Here is a 21,714-nt window from a genome sequence, read left to right as displayed (position 1 = left end):
TTGGATGCATTGCTTATGATAATACCGTCCATTTCCGCAAAATATGGACGAGAGCTTGGAAATGTATTGAATACTTCATCAGCGTGCAATAGTGGTGGCGAACTCGTGAAAATAGAGACCAGCCTAGCGGAACACATTATTTGCTACTAAATCCTGATACTGCAGAGGGAGTTGGGTAAAGAAATTGTAAGAAAGGTAAGCACGTTGACTTGGAAGCTACTTACCGAGATGTTTGATGCCAATTGAGTTAAGCACGAGAAAATTTGACTGTCATTCATCGTTGTTATCTCGTCAACATCCAACATTTACCTGAAGTAAATAGTTTGTAATGAATTCAGAAGATTGCCTGTATACAACTGGATTTTTGATAGAGTAATATTCCAACTTAAGTGCAGTAGCAAATGAATTTCATAAGAAAGGTCGCTGTTCTTATGAACTACATTATGAGAACAACATTCCCTTGTAGACGGAAGGGAGAATGTCATTACTTTTAATTAGCATCATCGATTAGGTTCGGTTACACCGAGCTGTTCCAACGGACGACTTTCATATTTTATTCCCCTTGCCATGTTCCGTTTGTTTATGTTATATAACCCGGACATCATTAAATCTAAAAGACTATAAATGAATCAGCTGCAGAATTTTGCAGCATTGCTCGATTATTAAAAACCCATTATCAGGTTTGTTAATTGTACCACTTGCGACTTTGTATATAATACAAGTCTCCTTCAATCTAATGGCTGTAAGGGGGTGAACGTCCAAGAGTAGCCTTCACTTGCTGATCTGTCCTGGTGCGGTAGTCTTGTTAAGAGCTCAGAGTATATGGTCCACTGCGTATTTGTCCGCAAGTCGTCGTAGAAAGCGAAAACGTAGTCACCGGGACTAGCATCGAAACCAGATGGCGAAGGGAGCAGAAGAGGAAATCGATCGGCCTCTGACTTGGGCAGAGAGCGGGCAGTCGATCCTCAAGCTGAACATTCGCCACCTGTGGTTATGTGGCGTGTGGCCTTTACCCGGTTGCTGGCTATACGACGCGTACGCCATTATGGGCCTAATAGTAGGAGCCGTGAACGCGGTAGAGAGTGCGGTGTCGCTCTACTTCTACTGGGGAGACATGGAGGAGACGACGCTGCTGCTTACCAGTAGCGTCAGCAATGGCTGCGGGACCGTCAAGATGGCTGTCTTCATGCGGAACCAGCGGCAGTACTTCGCAATGGCCAGACGCGTAGAGATGATGATGTCTATGCAGGACGAGTACACCTCCGAGGACCCTGCCTTGGATGAAATTCAGCAGGTGGCCCACAAACGCGGCTACCGCCTCACCCTCTTCTGGACGCTCCTGATGTTCTCGCAGTACTTCGTGTGGTACCCGATGCCGTTCTACGCGCACCCGGGAGAACGCCGCCTGCCGTTCGCCCAGCACGCCTGGGACAACAACACCAACCAGTACGCGCTTTCCTACTTTCTGCAGTGCGCAGCGTCGGCGCGCGGCACCCAGCTCAGTTGGAGCCTCGACCTGCTGTTCGTGTCCGTCATGCTTCTCGTGGCCGCACAGCTGGAGATACTCACGCGGCGAATTACGAGCTTGAAGGAGGAGAGCCACGAAGGAAAGGCAGCAGCAGTCGGGGAGAAGAGTGTGAAAGGCATGGCGGCAAACATTTACGATAACATGTACGACAACTTGCGCCTTTGCATTGAGACTCATCAGAAACTTCTCGGGTATGTTATATAAACTGGGTAACTTGTTTCACACATATTTGGGTAAGCACTACTAAGCTTTTGTGAAGAATGATCGCTCATTAGTGCATTGCGTAAGTTTTAACAATATTTGCTTCGAGTGTTAAAAATGACTACATATGAAAAAGTGTTAAGACAAATCCATTGTGTAATGTTCGTAGCACATTGTCGTGGTGCAGCGACTCTTACGCGCCGGCCGGGGCGCTACAGTCTGCAACCGCCAGAGCGCTACGTCTTAGGTTCGAATCCTGCCTCGGGCATGGATGTGTGTGATGTCCTTAGTTAGGTTTAAGTAGTTCTGAGTTCTAGTGGTCTCATGACCTCCGAAGTTAAGTCCGATAGTGCTCAGAGCCATTTGATCCAATTTTGACTCTTACGCAGAACTAGTGGTTGTCAATAACTAAAGTTCCAGTTTCATAACATTGTAGAAAGATAACTATTGCTCAGAATGAAGTCAAATTTGAACAGAATATTATTAAAGAAGGGAGAAACGTCATGCAAAAAATAAAATAACATAAAAAAAATAGAAAGTTACCGATAGATGAAATTACATTGAAATGAATACCCTTAGCTGCATACAGGCGTTGATATACGTCAACACGGACAGATGATTATGTATACTCCGATCAGAACTCGAAATTTGGATCAAATGGTTAAAATGGCTCGGAGCACTATGGGACTTAACATCTGAGGTCATCAGTCCCCTAGAACTTAGAACTACTTAAACCTAACTAACCTAAGGACATCACACACATCTATGCCCGAGGAAGGATTCGAACCTGCGACCGTAGCGGCTACGTGGTTCCAGACTGAAGCGCCTAGAACCGCACGGCCACATCGGCCGGCGAAACCTGGATCTTCTGCTTACATGGCAGGCGCTCTATCCATCTCTTCTTTTTTTTCTCATTTTGTTAGTTGCTGATCGTTGTGTTTGGTCGTAGCGGACGTCACATGACATCCGTTAAAGTTCGTTTGTTGATCCTTCCACTCAGTTTTCTTATTGCAGAGGCCAACCAGCTCTCTGACCGAACACGCCGAGCTACCGTGCCGGCACCCATCTGAGCCACCGGGGGCACAGAGGCTGCTGCGACTCCAGGGACTTATCTCTGGCACACTTCTCGTGAGACCCAGACTCTCAGCTTATTGTCCCGCACTATATCCATAGTGCCCTTGCCTATTATACTCATAACTCGCTGCTTTACTGCCGATACCCGTAAAAGTTGAGGCCCTGTTTATGCATCCGCACAGAAGAAGGAGATGGTCAAATGGCCGGTGAGCCTTAACTATATATATACGTAGATAATATCTGTTCTTTCGGACATGTCCGAATACCGATAGATGATACTGTAAGCGTCTTATCAGAAATGCGTTCGGCTACGTATAACAGCTGAATCTCAATACGACGATGATTTAAGATGCGCATCGGATCATCCGTACTGTTCAACGTGCTTGACTGCAGAAAGTCTGTAGCCAACAGTTGAGGCACTGTGTTAGATAAGCCCTTTTACCACGAAAGAGTGGTAGGAAATAGGATGGGAAAAATCGAATAAGAAGCAAAATGGCATCGGTTTCTAACTGTCCTGTAACTGGCGCAAAGCGGGTTCGATATGCCGTCCATCATTTTCTGCCAAAAGTTGAACTCGAGAAAGTGATAAGTTCCTATGGGACAAAACTGCTGAGGACATCGGTCCCTAGGCTTACACGCTGCTTAATCTGACTTATATCCCCATCCAGTGACGCCCCTGGGCTGACAGGATGACACGGCGTCCGGTCGCTGCCGTTGGGCCTTTTCAAGGCTGTTCGGACGGAGAGAGTTAATCTAACTTAAAATAACTTATGCTAAGGACAACACACACACCCATGCCCGATAGAGGCCTCGAACCTCCGACGGGGGGAGCAGTGAGAAACGTGGCAAGGCGCCTCAGACCGCGCTACAGACAACGTGTTCCACACACTTCAGTTCAGCTACGTACGTAGTTCGAACAATGAAGAAACAAGAGTAGGTGACACGGGCGGACAGGTTGTAGGGTAATACCGGCTGATGATTCCAACATTTCCGAAATGCCTCTGCAGCCGCTGTTTCACTCGCTGTGCAGTGTGCGGAGGAGCGCCATCTTGTATAAAAGTGATCCTAGCCACTCATCCACGCTGTTGAAGGGTTGGAATGGCGTTGGTGCACAAAAGACTCTCATAGCGTTTACCAGTGACGATACGGGTGACAGGACCCCCAGGACTCATCTCCTCGAATAAATACGGCCCTACGATAAACAATGCCATCCAACGCACCACACACTCACTTTTGCAGAATGAAGCGGTACCGGCTGATATGCGTGCGGATGTTCCGTTGCTCAAATTCTGCAACTGCGTTTATTAATATGTCCTTGGGAGTGGAAATCGTCTTCGGCTGTCCACAGAATCTTCCACGCCCATACATTGTTTACTTCCAAGCGAGCAAAAAATTCGACAACGGAAGTTTGACCTGCTGGCAGGTCGGTAGGACGCCACGCCTGAACGTGGGTGATTTTGTATGGAGGAGAAGCCAGGATGATTCATAGGATTTTGTGCACTGTGTTTGTAGGCATGTTCAGTGCTCGGGTGATTCCCCGTGCACTGCTTGTTTACACACCACTGCTCCACCCCTGCTGGAATGCTGTGGCCACATCTTTAGCAGACGTCGGATTATCTGCTTTCCACCCTCTGCCATACTGCACTTAAAAAGAACCTGTCTTTTCGAATTTTGCAATTATTTTCTCCAAATCCTTAGCAGACATCTGACAAATGCCTTTTTTCATACGCTTGAGCGTGCGGAACTTCTTCGGGGCTTGTATCATCGTTCTTATGCTTTACCAGTAGCGCCTTATCCATCATGGAGACAGTGATGTTGGGCATGAGGGACGCAAAGTGAGGCGCAGCCACATGTCACGCATCTGTCGGTACTCATATTCTGATTTTCAGAGCGCCAACTATTGGTCAAATTTATAAGATTTTTTTTTCGTTCCGTGACGTTTTTCCCTGCTTCGATAATATTCTGTTCAAACTTGATGTCATTCTGAGCAGTGGTTCCCTTTCTACAGTGTTTTAATTATTAACACATTGCATATTAAGGGAAATGGATTATATAAACTCAGATAAAGTTAAGAATATACTAGCTTCTTTTTCCAAAACTGCTTCTCCGCAGCTTCTGTAAACTGTTTACAGATAATGTCCATGAGTGTACTATTTGATTCAGTTACCTTGACTGATACATTCAAAAGTCTTTTGATGTTTGAAAGAGCACTAAAAACGTTAGTGTAAGTCGATGACATTACAACCCTGTCAGAGACAGGATTTGATTTAGAAGGTTAGTTGAACGGAAGAAATGGATTGTATCTTGATAAGAGGTTATAGGAACAATACAACAAAAAAGAGAGCTATGGTGTGTTTTGCTACATGGGCAGAAGTAGCTAACATCCTCACCATCAAAGCGAAAGTAAAATGTGGGTTGTTAATAATAAAATATAAAGATATTACCAAAGAGAGAAATACGCTAATATCGAATATGAAACTTGTATTACCACGTCGTTTCTGAAAAATGTAACATATATGAAGAACGGTGCAGACAATAAGCATTTGAAATGTGATGCTACAGGAGAATGCTGAATATTAGCTGAGTAGATCAGGTAAATACTCAAAAGTTACAGAATCGAATTGAGGAGAAAAGAAAATTATGATACAACTTATAATCGGACTAATGCCTTAGGAACTGCAGTACTAACGTAAGTAGTACCGTTAGACACTGATTTAATAGAACTGTACTCCATTTACAGTAAACTAATGACCTTGCCTAATACAAATCACTTCGAATAAGAGGAACGTGTTCGCCAAAACTGCCGATCGTATTGTCTCCACAGGCCTGAATGTGTCTCGCGCACGACTCTAAGACACCAAGTGTCTTTCAAGCGATGCCCAAGCATGACATCGCTAACCGCTAGAGTGAGTGGACGCCAGAAAAGGTAACAAACGCTGCTGCAATATGGTCTCAAAGAGGCACAGACCAAAGATCCTAGACAGAAAATGGGTAGATCTTTTACAATTGTTAGCAATGAATACTTAGCAAGTTACTGAAATCAAGAGTATCGAGGAATTCTAAGCTCCGCTTAACAAGCTACTTTCATCACCCTATCTCGAAAGAAATATGTTGTAGTCTGGTCTGCAGCGGACTAGAAGCAGACCTCAGTCCCCTAGAACGAGATCGGCAGTTGGTGGAAGGCAGCTGGTTGGTGACCCACCAATTGAAAGCCGTCAGTTCGACTCTCAGTGGTAGGCCTAAATGCAGACTGCAGTCTGATAAGTTAGTGAAGGCAGCACACAACAGCAGCACGTAGATGACCCATTTCAGGATAATGACTGCCACAGAATTCCTTATGTAGCTGGCTGCATTTAGTGATTTATCATAATTGAGTAAATGCTCAGCACTTATGGACGTATTACACATAAATATCTTGACAGGCTAGCATCGCTTTTCACATAGAACATGGCCAAACTTGATGACAAACTATGCCACGTGGTAACCACAGTCAGTGTTATCCATCCATGATTGGTGCTTCTGCTGTGTCGGTGGAGCTCAGCCATGCTAGTGGCTCTCAAACACAGATGTGTGGTAGCGTTTCAAATGGCATGGTCCCGGCGGAAGCCCTTACTGCGTCAGCTGTGGGCGTTCATTCCAAAAAATGCATCGATATCCTTTCTCTTTCCTGCTTCCCTGACACTTCTTATGTCAAGAATTTTTGAATTCTCCTGTTGACTCGGCAATCTCAAGTCAACTGAAGCCATGGGACAGCAATTGGTTCAACATGGATTAACCAAATGCTCGCTACAATTTGGCTGACGAGTGTAAATAATTTGTTGGATAAAGTAAGAAGTGGGATAGTGAAACTACGATTGCAGAAAGATCATTGGAGGCGGAACTATGTGTGACTGAAATGAAGAGCCGTTTCCTTGGAGCTTGTGTATATAAGGGCGCAAGGATGAATTACCATCCGGCAGTAAACCCGTGAGAACCCTATATAATGTTTGCCCAAAGAAAAAGGGGACAGTAGTTACATGTAAATAAACTTTCATAACAATATTACAATTACACTTCATTTGGAAAAGTACTACTATACATAATTGTCACTGATATTGATACTTTGGTCTCAGAACACAGGAAGCGAGGGGATGACTTCTGTGTAGAAACTCCTGGGATGGTGATGTACCTGTTTCCCATAGCATCTTGCATGTCTTTGTCACAGGTGAACATCTGACCTTTTGGAGACCATTTCAAGGGGCTGAATATGAGCGAGTCACATAGGGAGACATCGGAGATGTGAGAAGGATGCCGCAGGAAACCCCTATTGAAATTTATGAAGAAGCTCAATGGTTTCCTTGCTCGCATAACTCTCACACTACCACAATTTTATGTACTTTGAAAGATACTGCTCTCGGCACACTCCTTAATTTTGTGATAAATTTGTGGTGCACACTTCCCTTCGGCACCAAGAAATTTAATGTTTATTCTTTATGCTGATTGAGAGGAATCCAGCATTCAACTAAGTGCAGAAGTTACTGTACAGAAATGAGGAAACTACCAATGCAACTAGGAATACCACCACAACATACCTCAGAAAAAGATTATGAACAACACCGCTGCATCGAAGGTCTCTTTTTCAGTTCGGTGTATGTCTTTCAATTCAGCATATATCTTTATGGGTACTTACCATAGATATCTTCATGTTGTATCACATTCATAATTAAATATCGTGTCATATATTATTTTCGTAACAAATTATTTGCAACACGCATTAATTGACAGTAATAATGAATGACAAAACATATTTTAATCTTTCTAACAAGTTATGTTTTTATAGGGACTTAAGCTCAAAACTTTGATGATTTTATCATAATGTAAACTCATCATAATTCTAAGAGAAAACCATTAACTGTGATTGTAAATACAAAAGTACTTAATTTGGTAACAAATGTAAAATTATTTATAGCTGCAATAGAGCGAAATTTTCATATTGTTGAATTTGAAAATTCTACACTGTACAATCAATTTGTGTTTCAAAATGAAAGTACTGTGGCCTTAGCACATGTGTAATGGGACTAAAGCTACTTTCTTTTTGTTTCAGCTTTATCAGATACCTGGATGACACTATGAGTTCCGTCGTAATGATTCAGTTCTGCGTTAGCGTTCTGCTCGTGTGTGTGGCATTATTTCAAGCAACATATGTAAGATTTTTTCAATTTTTAAATGTTGCAAACGAAATGTTACATTATTATCAGTATGTAAAAAGTTTATGTAACAGCGAATAGTACGTGGATGTGGTCAGTAGTAAATGGATATAGTGAGCAGTCTGTGGTTAAAGTCACATGATGGCATGTACTTAAAAATGATAAAAACATGTATTCAGTTTATTTTTCAAAGTGAATTTCAATCGCTATATTATAGACATACCACAGATATTCTGCGGAGACAGAGTAAAATCTGAAGTCTTTACAAATGAATGAAAAATGTTACGGATGAAAAAATTAGACGAGTATTAGACTGTGTATTTTACTACTCAGATTGCTGTTAGTGAACAAAAGTTACATTTTGAGCTTGCAATAAATCCTCATGGAGCCCATTAATAGTCGATTCACAGGTATTAACAGCTGTTTTGTACGATGCAGGGATGTATGGTGTAATCTTCCCAACTCATAGGCACCACACTCCACTTGTCATTTACACATTATGAAACAGTGATACAAACAGGCATTGTAGTTAATAAAATAAGTTATAGTTGTTACCAATATGTTCAAATTTCATTTATTATCTCACTACAGATTTCGGGAATTAACTTCACAGTTTCACACGAGAAGCCTTATATGCTCAGGAACATATAACTTCACAGATCTTGGCTCACTGGTTAATTGTATCAGCGTATATACGTGCACATGGTTCTCATATCCATTTCAGGTAGTTTATACATTTTTTATTACAATTTCAAAAAATCACTGTTGTGTGAGGGAAGCGATAAGATCCTCTAGCTTCAGGTGGCACTCCTGTTCTTGGATATCAGTGGAAATCAAATGCACATACCAATAAAGTTTCGCTTTGAAACACTCACTTAAAGGATAACAAATTGGTTTTCTGGGAACAATAAGATTGTTTCCACAATCTATCGTCATGGTCGTGCAATACATCAGCTACGATCCAGTTTCCTACTATTATGATGGTTGGAGTGTTTGACAATTTTTAGCCATTTATGAAAATCGTGCTCTCAGACCGAACGCTGTCAGTTGTGTTCAACTGTAGTGTATGTACACCAGAAATAAAAGAACACAGCACTAGCCTTATCGGTCTTCGGAACGAACAGAGTGACTTAAGTGACTCTACTGTAGACAGACATAGTGCACATTGCTATCTAGGAATGAATCGAGGCCACCATTCAATATAACAGGAGACCAGCACCCCCTAGGATCTGCTTGATAGCAATGGAGCACTCAGAATTAAGCAAATCAAGGCAAGTAGTGCAACTTACAACATGTAAGGGAAGTAAAAACTTGGAGAAAATTTGTGAAGCCTGTCAGCAGTCTTAACGTAATTAAATAAAATAAAAAAAAATAAAAGTAATCTTTTATTGCGTGAACCGTAATTTACATTAGAAAATTAGAACGTGGCGACTAGTTTCGGTTTTGTATAACAACAATCTTAAATGCGTAGACTTTCGCGGCCAGAGTCAGTCGACATAAAAGTTTTCTGGGTATGGTACGGCGTCATATCGTATATTTTCACCAGTAGTAGTTTTACGCAATATGACACGGTACCATATGCAGAAAACTTTTATGTCGAACAATAATCTTGATAGCTGAAACTGAAGACGCAGTTTCATATGCACTGGACAGTATCTGTAGCGAAAATAATTGATATTAAAAAAAAGTAACTAGAGCGAGACAGTAATGAAGTTAAACCATTAAGGGCGAACCAAGTCGTAACACCTATCTTGCGATACAGATAAGAAATGAGTTCAAGGGGGGGGGGGGGGGGGGGGAGAGGGAGGTGCAGTTAGCTGCATACTGCATAAGTAAAACGGCATCGAAAAAATGGCTCTGTGCACTATGGGACTTAACTGCTGTGGTCATCAGTCCCCTAGAACTTAGAACTACTTAAACCTAACTAACCTAAGGACATCACACACATCCATGCCCGAGGCAGGATTCGAACCTGCGACCGTAGCAGTCGCGCGGTTCCAGACTGAGCGCCTTAACCGCTAGACCACCGCGGCCGGCTAAAACGGCAACAGTCATCCAGTATATGTAAATGTAAAACAGGTGGTAGATTGCGAAAGCATCATTATCCATCGTTACGTTATATCCTCAACAAGTATTTTATTTTTGTCAACAACGAGTACATGTAAAGTAACAATGGCTATGTTATATGTTATGATATATTACTCTCTTGCCACCTAGGGTGTGACATTTTTCAGTTATTGTTGCCGTTAGGTAAATGTTTCTCAGTGTGTCACCTGTTTTATATAAAGGACAAGGGATGGAAGTTTACTAAAGCAACTTTACTACCTTTTTTACGTGCGTCTCGCAAGATTTTGAGTTACGAACTTGTTCACCCTTAAGGGGGTAGGACATTAAACGAGCCGTCTTGGAGCAGGAGAGACACCACAGGACTTTTTAATTCCCACTGTCTATACTTTTACGAATAAATTCATAAGACTTTGTTAGCATGACCAGGAAGGATTGAGGATTCACACTCATTGCAGTGGAAGTTCAAAATCATAACAAAATTAATTCTGTTTTACATGTGAAAGTTCATCATTTTTTACTTACTATTGGCTGCGTTTGTTGCTGTAGGTACACGTTTCTTCATAAGTAAGAGAGATTCTTCGATGAATTTTGCACAACATACAAACCATACTTACAGGTGTATGAAACTCTAGAAATTATTTAATTTATAATAAAATGAAGGTGCTGTTACATTTTAAACTTCATGTTTAGAAAAAATCAAATTTTAGAGTTAATTATCTCAATTTTTACCACAGTTTTCAATAGATTTGGAAAATTCTAGAGTTTCATGCACCTGTAAGTATGGTTTGTATGCTGTGCAAAATTAATCGAAGAATCTCCCTTACTTATGAAGAAAAGTGTACCTATAGCAACAAATGCAGCCAATTGTAAGTGGAAAAGGTCAAATTTGAAATGTAAAAAAAAGATTTTCTTACATTTTTGAACTTCCACTGCTATGAGTGTAAATCCTGAATCCATTCTGGTCATTTTGACGAAGTCTTATGAATTTATTCGTAAAAGTATAGACAGTGGAAATTAAAATTTCCTCTGTTGCCTCTCCTGTTCCAAGTCGTCCCGTTTGACGTCTTACCCCGTTAATGGCTTAATATCATATTATCGTACTCTGGTTGTGTTTTAATACGTATGCACGTTTTTTTGCATAATGTTCACTGTTGATACCGTTCAATGAATATGTAGCTGCATGTTCGATGTGAAGATGGTTGTTATATACAACTGAGAATAGTCCTCATATTTTAATTGTCCAATGTAAACCCCAGTCTACGTGGTAAAATTTTTTAGAACTTTTTTAAAATTTAGTGAACTGGAAGAAAAGACCCTATCAGATCACTCGCTATTGTGTTGCCCTGACTAGCAAAGCCATCCACATCTGCAACTACACCTACTGTATATAGACTAATATGCAATTCACAGTGCTTAGAATATGGTTGATAGAAACTCTTTCACACTGTTTATCGACCTTTCTACTGCTGAATAGCACACGGGAAAAATGAACACCTAAATCGTTCTGTGTGAGCTCTGATTTCTCTGATTCTGACAGGTCTGATGCAGCCCGTACTCCTCTCGTGCGTCAACTTCTTGATTTCACAGTAGTACTTGAACCCTTAGTTCTAAATTATTTGTCGAATGTACAGTCTTCCTCTATAGTTTCTCCCCTCTATAGTTCCCTATAGTACAGTGGACGTTATTCACTGCTGATTCAAGAGGGTCTGGACAGCTTGGTAATCACTATTCTATATACAATAAAATTTACTCATATGATACGCACCTTATATGAGAAACTAGGTTGTTGTTGTTGTTGTCTTCAGTCCTGAGACTGGTTTGATAAAGCTCTCCATGCTACTCTATCCTGTGCAAGCTTCTTCATCTCCCAGTACCTACTGCAACCTACATCCTTCTGCATCTGCTTAGTGTATTCATCTCTTGGTCTCCCTCTACGATTTTTACCCTGCACATTGCCCTCCAATGCTACATTTAGGATCCCTTGATGCCTCAAAACATGTCCTACGAGCCGATACCTTCTTCTAGTCAAGTTGTGCCACAAACTTCTCTTCTCCCCAATCCTATTCAGTACCTCCTCATTAGTTACGTGATCTATCCACCTTATCTTCAGCATTCTTCTGTAGCACCACATTTCGAAAGCATCTGTTCTCTTCTTGTCCAAACTAGTTATCGACCAGGTTTCACTTCCATACATGGCTACATTCCAAACAAATACACTCCTGGAAATTGAAATAAGAACACCGTGAATTCATTGTCCCAGGAAGGGGAAACTTTATTGACACATTCCTGGGGTTAGATACATCACATGATCACACTTACAGAACCACAGGCACATAGACACAGGCAACAGAGCATGCACAATGTCGGCGCTAGTACAGTGTATATCCACCTTTCGCAGCAATGCAGGCTGCTATTCTCCCATGGAGACGATCGTAGAGATGCTGGATGAAGTCCTGTGGAACGGCTTGCCATGCCATTTCCACCTGACGCCTCAGTTGGACCAGCGTTCGTGCTGGACGTGCAGACCGCGTGAGACGACGCTTCATCCAGTCCCAAACATGCTCAATGGGGGACAGATCCGGAGATCTTGCTGGCCAGGGTAGTTGACTTACACCTTCTAGAGCACGTTGGGTGGCACGGGATACATGCGGACGTGCATTGTCCTGTTGGAACAGCAAGTTCCCTTGCCGGTCTAGGAATGGTAGAACGATGGGTTCGATGACGGATTGGATGTACCGTGCACTAATCAGTGTCCCCTCGACGATCAGCAGAGGTGTACGGCCAGTGTAGGAGATCGCTCCCCACACCATGATGCCGGGTGTTGGCCCTGTGTGCCTCGGTCGTATGCAGTCCTGATGGTGGCGCTCACCTGCACGGCGCCAAACACGCATACGACCATCATTGGCACCAAGGCAGAAGCGACTCTCATCGCTGAAGAAGACACGTCTCCATTCGTCCCTCCATTCACGCCTGTCGCGACACCACTGGAGGCGGGCTGCACGATGTTGGGGCGTGAGTGGAAGACGGCCTAACGGTGTGCGGGACGGTAGCCCAGCTTCATGGAGACGGTTGCGAATGGTCCTCGCCGATACCCCAGGAGCAACAGTGTCCCTAATTTGCTGGGAAGTGGCGGTGCGGTCCCCTACGGCACTGCGTAGGATCCTACGGTCTTGGCGTGCATCAGTGCGTCGCTGCGGTCCGGGCCCAGGTCGACGGCACGTGCACCTTCCGCCGACCACTGGCGACAACATCGATGTACTGTGGAGACCTCACGCCCAACGTGTTGAGCAATTCGGCGGTACGTCCACCTGGCCTCCCGCATGCCCACTATACGTCCTCGCTCAAAGTCCGTCAACTGCACATACGGTTCACGTCCACGCTGCCGCGGCATGCTACCAGTGTTAAAGACTGCGATGGAGCTCCGTATGCCACTGCAAACTGGCTGACACTGACGGCGGCGGTGCACAAATGCTGCGCAGCTAGCGCCATTCGACGGCCAACACCGCGGTTCCTGGTGTGTCCGCTGTGCCGTGCGTGTGATCATTGCTTGTACAGCCCTCTCCCAGTGTCCGGAGCAAGTATGGTGGGTCTGACACACCGGTGTCAATGTGTTCTTTTTTCCATTTTCAGGAGTGTACTTTCAGAAACGTTTTGATTCATAAATCTATATTCGATGTTAACAAATTTCTCTTCCTCAGAAACGCTTTCCTTGCCATTGCCAGTCTACATTTTATATCCTCTCTACTTCGACCATCATTAGTTATTTTACATCCTAAATAGCAAAACTCCTTTACTACTTTAAGTGTCTCATTTCCTAATCTAATTCCCTCAGCATCACCCGATTTAATTTGACTACATTCCATTATCCTCGTTTTGCTTTTGTTGATGTTCGTCTTATATTCTCCTTTCAAGACACTTTCCACTCCGTTCAACTGCTCTTCCAAGTCCGTTGCTGTCTCTGACAGAATTACAATGTCATCGGCGAACCTCAAAAATTTTATTTCTTCTCCATGGATTTTAATACCGACTCCGAATTTTTCTTTTGTTTCCTTCACTGCTTGCTCTATATACAGATTGAATAACATCGGGGAGAGGCTACAACTCTGTCTCACTCCCTTCCCAACCACAGCTTCCCTTTCATGTCCCTTGAGTCTTGTAACTGCCATTTGGTTTCTGTACAAATTGTAAATAGCCTTTCGTTCCCTGTATTTTACCCCTGCCACCTTCATAATTTGAAAGGGAGTATTCCAGTCAACGTTATCAAAACCTTTCTGTAAGTCTACAACTGCTAGAAACGTAGGTTTGCCCTTCCTTAATCTCGCTTCTAAGATAATTCGTAGGGTCAGCATTGCATCACGTGTTCCAACATTTCTACCGAATCCAAACTGATCTTCCCCGAGGTCGGCTTCTACTAGTTTTTCCATTTGTCTGTAAAGAATTCGTGTTAGTATTTTGCAGCTGTGACTTACTAAACTGATAGTTTGGTAATTTTCACATCTGTCAGTACCTGCTTTCTTTGGGATTGGAATTATTATATTCTTCTTGAAGTCTGAGGGAATTTCGCCTGTCTCATACATCTTGCTCACCAGATGGTAGAGTTTTATCAGGACTGGTTTTCCCAAGGCTGTCAGTAGTTCCGATGGAATGTTGTCTACTCCGGGGGCCTTGTTTCGACTCAGGTCTTTCAGTGCTCAGTCAAACTCTTCACGCAGTATCTTATGTCCCATTTCTTGATATTCATACACGTGGTTCTCTTCTCTCCAAAGGTCTCTTTAATTTTCCTGTACGCAGTATCTATCTTACCCCTAGTGAGAAAAGCTTCTACATCCTTACATTTGTCCCCTAGCCATACCTGCTTAGCTATTTTGCACTTCCTGTCGATCTCATTTTTGAGACGTCTGTATTCCTTTTTGCCTGCTTCATTTACTGCATCTTTATATTTTCTCCTTTCATCAATTAAATTCAATATTTCTTCTGTTACCCAAGGATTTCTACTAGCCCTCGTCTTTTTACCTACTTGATCCTCTGCCGCCTTCACTACTTCATTCCTCAGAGCTACCCATTCTTCTTCTACTGCGTTTCTTTCCCCCATTCCTGTCAATTGTTCCCTTATGCTCTCCTTGAAACTCTGTATAACCTCTGGTTCTTTCAGCTTATCCAGATCCCATGTCCTTAAATTCCTCCCTATTTGCAGTTTCTTCAGTTTAGACCTACAGGTCATAACCAATAGATTGTGGTCAGAGTCCACATCTACCCCTGGAAATGTCCTACAATTTAAAACTTGATTCCTAAATCTCTGTCTTACCAGTATATAATCTATCTGATACCTTTTAGTATCTCCAGGATTCTTCCGTGTATAGAACCTTCTTTTATGATTCTTGAACCAAGTGTTAGCTATGATTGAGTTATGCTCTGTGCAAAATTCTACCAGACGGCTTCCTCTTTCATTTCTTAGCCCCAATCCATAATCACCTACTATGTTTCCTTCTCTCCCTTTTTCCTACTGACGAATTCCAGTCACCCATGACTATTAACGAATAAAATTTTTTAAAAATTTTGGTGTGTAGGTTTTAACAGAAGAATCTATAAAATATTAGTTAGTTATAACAATTGTTTTTGTAAAAAGCAGACAACAAAATAAAAAAGAAACTGTATTTTTCTGTGAACGTGAGACTGTAACCTCCTAGAGATTACAAAACAGGAAAACCACTCTGTTTACATACGCAAAATACTGACATTAGTGTATCCTGTAATTTTGGAAAAATTCTGACTACCAGAAGCAGAGGAAAGTAAATTTTATTCCTAAAAAATACAACTTCCGGGAAACAGCGATTAAAGTTGTCAATCCACTCCAGCTCCATAAGGTGGGTTGTCTTCATTATGTCCATCTGATCTGACAATGTCCAATTTCCTACACTTCTTGGTTGTCTTGCCCTTGTTTCGCGGTTACCCATGAAACGACCAGCAACTCGTAGCGGTCTTTCCAGTACTTCTCAGCTTGCAACATTTCCTTCTTTGAACGTTGTCACTGGAACAAAGGCACCAAAATACAGTGTAGTAATTAACACAGATACTTTATTCGTAATTCTGGCCCAGATTACGAAGTTGATGGACTCTGGATGTGACCATGAAGATATTGGTTCCAGAGTCTTTCATCTGATGGATTGAAAGTTTCCTTCAGGACCTCTACTATGACAACATAAATTTCCCACTATTTTGTTGTCCTCTATTGTATTTGCACCATGTGAGGAGGGCATCAGCCATGAATGTTTTTATTGGCTGTTGAAGAGAGGTGAAACAGAATTGCCCGTACAGCTTTTCTCGTGTCATCTCGCTTGATGGCTATGCCAGATCACGAAGTTGATGGACTCTGGATGTGACCATGAAGAAATTGGTTCCAGAGTCTTTCATCTGATAGATTTAAAGTTTCCTTCAGGACCTCTACTATGACAACATAAATTTCCCACTATTTTGTTGTCCCCTATTGTATTTGCACCATGTGAGGAGGGCATCAGCCATGAATGTTTTTATTGGCTGTTGAAGAGAGGTGAAACAGAATTGCCCGTACAGCTTTGCTCGTGTCATCTCGCTTGATGGCTATGCCATTTAATTTTGGATTTTTTCGACCATAGATTCTGTGAGTGTATTCTTATCATCTAATCCTCTGCCATTTTCCAATTTCTTCCTCTTGTATGCAGTTTCCACTCGTATAGCCTCACAAGCATTTGCTTTTTCACAGACTTGTGCAGTCCAGCTTAGTTATAGTTACATTTTCTCATCACGACTTCTCCTCTCTAAGTGTTCTGTTCAGATTCTTGGAATATATTCGTGCCTACACAGTGTTTCGTTTACAGAAATAAAGCATTAATATAAATTTTGTGTGGAACTGGAAAGGGGAGATTCCACAAATTAAGGTAAATGAAAAGAAACTAAAATCGAAAATTTTAAGGTTTCAAATGGTACAGGCTCTCTCAAACACGTACGCTACTATCCCCTCCCTCTTCTTGTCAGTGTTTTCCATTATTTTCTTTCTTCACCGATGAACATTCTCACTCCTTACGTTACATAGGTATGAGTCAATAAGACGTATATGCATTCGCAAGGAAAAGTTGGTGACGGACGCTGTGTGGAAAGACCTTGCCACAACGAAAAACTACTTTGATTTAATGATTGCTACGCCAGTTCTATTATAGCCGTATTAGATGTTGGGGTGAATGAAATGGCTGAGTGATTTTCTGCTGCAGTCAAGTGGAGCCGTAGGTGATGAAGACAGCTGAATGTTATCAAAATTCTTTATTTTTTGCATAAACAGATGTGTTGCAGGGTACCTGCAGGAAGCAGTCAGTCTGTGACAGTCGTTGAAACTTAGAGCCTGGAAAACCATGTGGAAGCCCCACTGCAAACGTTTGTTCAGGAGGCAGCTGGTGGAGAGTTATCATGACTCGCGCATTCAGTCCAGCAGCTGTTGCTTAGTCAGGATGGTCTCACTACAACCCAGTGAGGCAGGTTGGAGGTGTACGCAGCAGAAGAAGGCAGTGTTGCCCAGGGCGTTGGACCTTGAAGTGATGGTCAGGGAGAGATTGCTGGTGTCAGTGGGTCACCGTGGTATGGATTTGGATGGCCTTCAGTTGGTACCTCGGACCATGAGGTGCTGACATGATCCCCAGCAGTTGGTGTTGTGGAGATGGTGGCAGAGTGAAGGCGACCCCATGACTACAGCACAGCCAGGAGTAGCTGTTTCGCATCCCAGTCGAAATGGTGACAGCTTTATCCGGAATAGATCGTCAACCCAATTGCGGAGATCGTCACAGAGTGGGTATCAGCGCTTAGACTTGCAGAGATGACGACGTGCTCGGCTAGCCCGGGAATATATACATTGCCATGTCGAATTTTTATAATTACAGAAGACAAGTACTACTGTATAGTGCAGTGTTATCGAGACTTCCTGAGGGTTATCTATTGAATATGCAGCTCGTACCTGTAATTGCTACGCTGCCTGCCTTTGTCTCACGCCTTGCATACAGTACTGAGTTTCTGTCTTGGCTTGTGTCGTTCCAAATCATATTCAACCACTCCCTCTTCTTCTTCACAGTAATGGAAAACTGCCTTTCTCTGAACGTTTTCAGTGTCTCCCATCAGTTCTATCTGGTAAGGATCCAATAAAACATAACAATACTCGAGAAGAGGGCAGCCTTTCGTAAGTGCCTGTCGTAAGTGTTATGTCAATAAAATGCGGACATCACTTCGCCTTCCCCACAACATGATAAAAAATTTAAAGTTGTTCACAATTTTAATCCCTAGTTATGTAGTTAAACCGGCAAACTCCAAATTTTGCTCATTTACTCTGTAACCTAAATGAAACAGTTTTCTTTCTAGTGCTCATAGATATCTCGTCCAAACTATTCTGAAATTCGTTTGTATTATCTAATAATTTTACTAGACATTATACAACAGCATCTACAAACAATCCAAGAGGGTGTTCAGTGGTTTGATAAACGGTTGTATGCATTAGGAACAGGAGAGAATATCTTATAACACTTTCTTGGGGAACGACAGATGGGACTCGCAGTCGATGTTCTCTCTCTCTCTCTCTCCTCTCTCTCTCTCTCTCTCTCTCAATCTCATAACAACCACGAGCTTAAGCTTACTTCCGTTTCGAACTCACATCTTCAATCCCAACTGTCCTCGTCTTCCTGTTTCACTTAAATCACAGATTGCATTTAAACTTAACTATGCATAGTATGTATATTAATTTACGATAAGTTATTTCAGTGTACAAATGTTCGCAGTGGGAATACCTTGCAACTAATTTACATAACAAAATACGATCAAATCATATTTGTATTAACGAAGAAGATCATCAAGTAACAAAAAGAATGTTCACCAAAACAAAGAACAATAATTTAATGAACATCGACTAATCAGAATGGATATTTACCTACTAATAGAAATTTCCATTACACATGGACGAGTGGTATGTGTATGAGGGTAACATGAGTAAGGTGATACAATTAAACTAAAACGAAGAGTGTTTCCGTGCTTATCCCAGTGTGCGAGTACTGCAAAAGCAAGTGCGGTGCTCATTACATGTTTCTTGATATATTGGGCTAAATAGTGAGGAGCGTTATTCTATCCCTCTGGAATAATTCCAGACCTCTTTGCTATCCCACTCTGCTTTAGGGCTATTACTGCACAACACAGTCACTAGATTGTAATTTACTCAGTTCACAGATAAACTAGCTTCTGACGAATGATTTGTGAAATTCGGTTATATATGGGACAAACTCGTGGTATGGTGGCTATTCAGCAATAGCGAGAAACCTATGTGCTATAGGCAACACGTGACTCTGCCTCTGCAGAGCAAGTGGTGGCTCCCCAGCTCACTGATTTGGCCACTCGACTCCCTCATGGTGATAGCGTCAGTTATCTTGAGGTTTGTAGTTCTTGATGATTTGTATAAATTCTGTACAAAATGTCTAGCTGAGATATACAAAGCTTCATAAAACTGACGCAAATCGGCCCTGTGTGTCCCAAGCCCTAAAATTAAAACACTTTTATATACTCTAACAAAAAGAAAAGGTAACTCTACTCCAGTAAGTGGGATTACAGGCCGAAGACATCTTCAGAGCAAGACGCCCTGGACTTATATTTGAGCAACTGAAGGCCTATTCACACACGGTGAGAGTTTATACTGCTTGTCTTCATGCCTGCCAAACCCTGTCTTGGTCATCAAGATCAACGGATCTCTCGTTAGTTGAGAAACTTTGGAGCATTATGGGCAACGTCCTCTAAGCCGTGCAATCCACTTGTGATTACGACCATCTAACCTGCCATTTCGACAGAATTTGGCACGATATCCCTCATAAGGACATCCAACAACTTTATCAGTCAATGTGAAGCCTTCTAACTGCTTCCACTTGGGCCAGAAGTGGACCGAAGTGCTACTGACTTGCTCAATGTGTTAAGCTCTTTCTCTTGAACAAATCATCTAATTTTTCTGAAATTACAGTAATTTGTTTTTCTGTACATGTACTTCACATTTACCGAATCCCGTCCCATTCAAATAATTCCTTCCTGATGCTTCGTTTTTGTTTTGTTTCAGAATGTATAGTCAGTTAATTTGGTTCCCTTCTTTCAGGTCCAATAGAGCTGTAAATAATATTGATTAGAATCTATGGATGAACAACGGACTTAGATGAATCTATAAAATATGTGTGAAATGGATAGATTAAAAAGAAGATAGAATGCTTATAACTGATAAGCCGTCTCTATGAAGCAATCATCCAACTTTTCTGAAATTACAATCATTGGATTGTCTGAACATGTACTTCACATCTACTGATTTTCGCCTCATTCGGATAATTTCTTCGTGGAGCCTCGTTCTCGGTTTTGTTTCAGAGTGTATATCCATTTCTTCTTGGTTCCCTTCTTTGAGGCCCAATAGAGCTGTAAATAGTGTTGATGAGACACTGCAGATGTGCCATGAACGTCAATGAATCTTTAAAAGATAAGCTATCTTTCTAAGGTTGGAAGAAGTACAGAAAGACATAATTGTCCTCAAATTGGAGCAATATATTAGACTCTTTATTGTGGACATCATTCCATCCATGGCGACAGCGAAGAGAATAAAATAACAATTAAATTGTGTGAATCTTTTTCCTTATCAATCCCTGTGCAATAGAACCTCATCTACTGTACACATATAAAAAAAACCATGACGGTAGGAAACTCAAAAAACTATTGATAGATGATGATAAAAACCCCTTCGATGGAACTGTCGATGTTATTGTGCTCCGACGATATTTCTTTGTGAGTAATTTTACCTGATAAATAATGTCTTTGTAGCGGTGCACCATTGTTTCACTGTGAGAGATGAATTGTTCCTACACCACTCAGTGGAATGACATTGTAGAAGAGGAAACGGATATCAGCATGAAGGCTAGGCACCACTGAGCAACAAGGCTTACTCAGGGTTCAGGAGCAGTCATTCAAATGCTGATGATGTGGCACATGCCAGCCAATAGCTCCGAAAATCTAAGTTGGGAAACCTTACAGTTCCCGCAGCGTTTCTGCGGGAGCTGACTAAATAAGAAAAGCAGAACAAAAGAAGTCATCTCTATCCAACTATAATATCTGCTGCTCCAGGTTGTTGTGAGTTCTCGGGTAGGCTTGCTGCTGTTTCAGACACATTGGCCAACCAGCTATTATTAACACCCCCTATCCCAAATCAATACCTTACTCTCAGATGTTCGTCACATCCAGCAGATCAAGGTGTGTACTGTACACCCCGTGACTCAGTTTACAACAGCCGCTGACTACGAGATGGAGATCTCTAGCAGCAGAAAATGTTGCAGCGATATACCCTCCACATTTTTATGCTACTGCATTCAAGGTAGTAACAAGTGTATTCATAAAGTTAGGCAACTGAGCTGCTTTATGCACATTTTCCCTTTTCTCGGCCACCGGCAGCTGCTGACTCCTACCTGATCAGAGGTCAGTATACGCTTAGATTGGCGCCATGTCTCCATAGGGCCATCTGATGCGTGACTGTTAGTTGTCGCCTTTTGGTGGGCCATACGTTAGAGCGTGGGCCTGCTCAGTGCCCATATACACTGATGCAGTTCTTCAGCCCACATAGGCCTACACTACTGCTAATCA

The 21,714-nt window shown here is 42.2% G+C and overlaps 1 protein-coding gene across 1 annotated transcript in view; it reads left to right on the top strand.

The window, feature by feature from the left end:
- Window positions 1-796: 796 nt before the first annotated feature.
- The window catches only part of LOC126284486 (odorant receptor Or2-like), a 42,395-nt gene continuing 21,477 nt past the window's right edge, over window positions 797-21,714 (top strand). Inside the window, exons 1-2 of the mRNA XM_049983446.1 lie at window positions 797-1,719; window positions 7,887-7,986. Coding sequence (XP_049839403.1) covers window positions 899-1,719; window positions 7,887-7,986 — 921 coding nt within the window. The 5' untranslated portion in view covers window positions 797-898. The remainder of the gene's footprint in view (window positions 1,720-7,886; window positions 7,987-21,714) is intronic.

The sequence above is a fragment of the Schistocerca gregaria genome, chromosome 8 (genome assembly GCF_023897955.1).
Source record: "Schistocerca gregaria isolate iqSchGreg1 chromosome 8, iqSchGreg1.2, whole genome shotgun sequence".
Taxonomy (NCBI): domain Eukaryota; kingdom Metazoa; phylum Arthropoda; class Insecta; order Orthoptera; family Acrididae; genus Schistocerca; species Schistocerca gregaria.
This window is presented reverse-complemented; position numbering and strand designations above follow the sequence as displayed.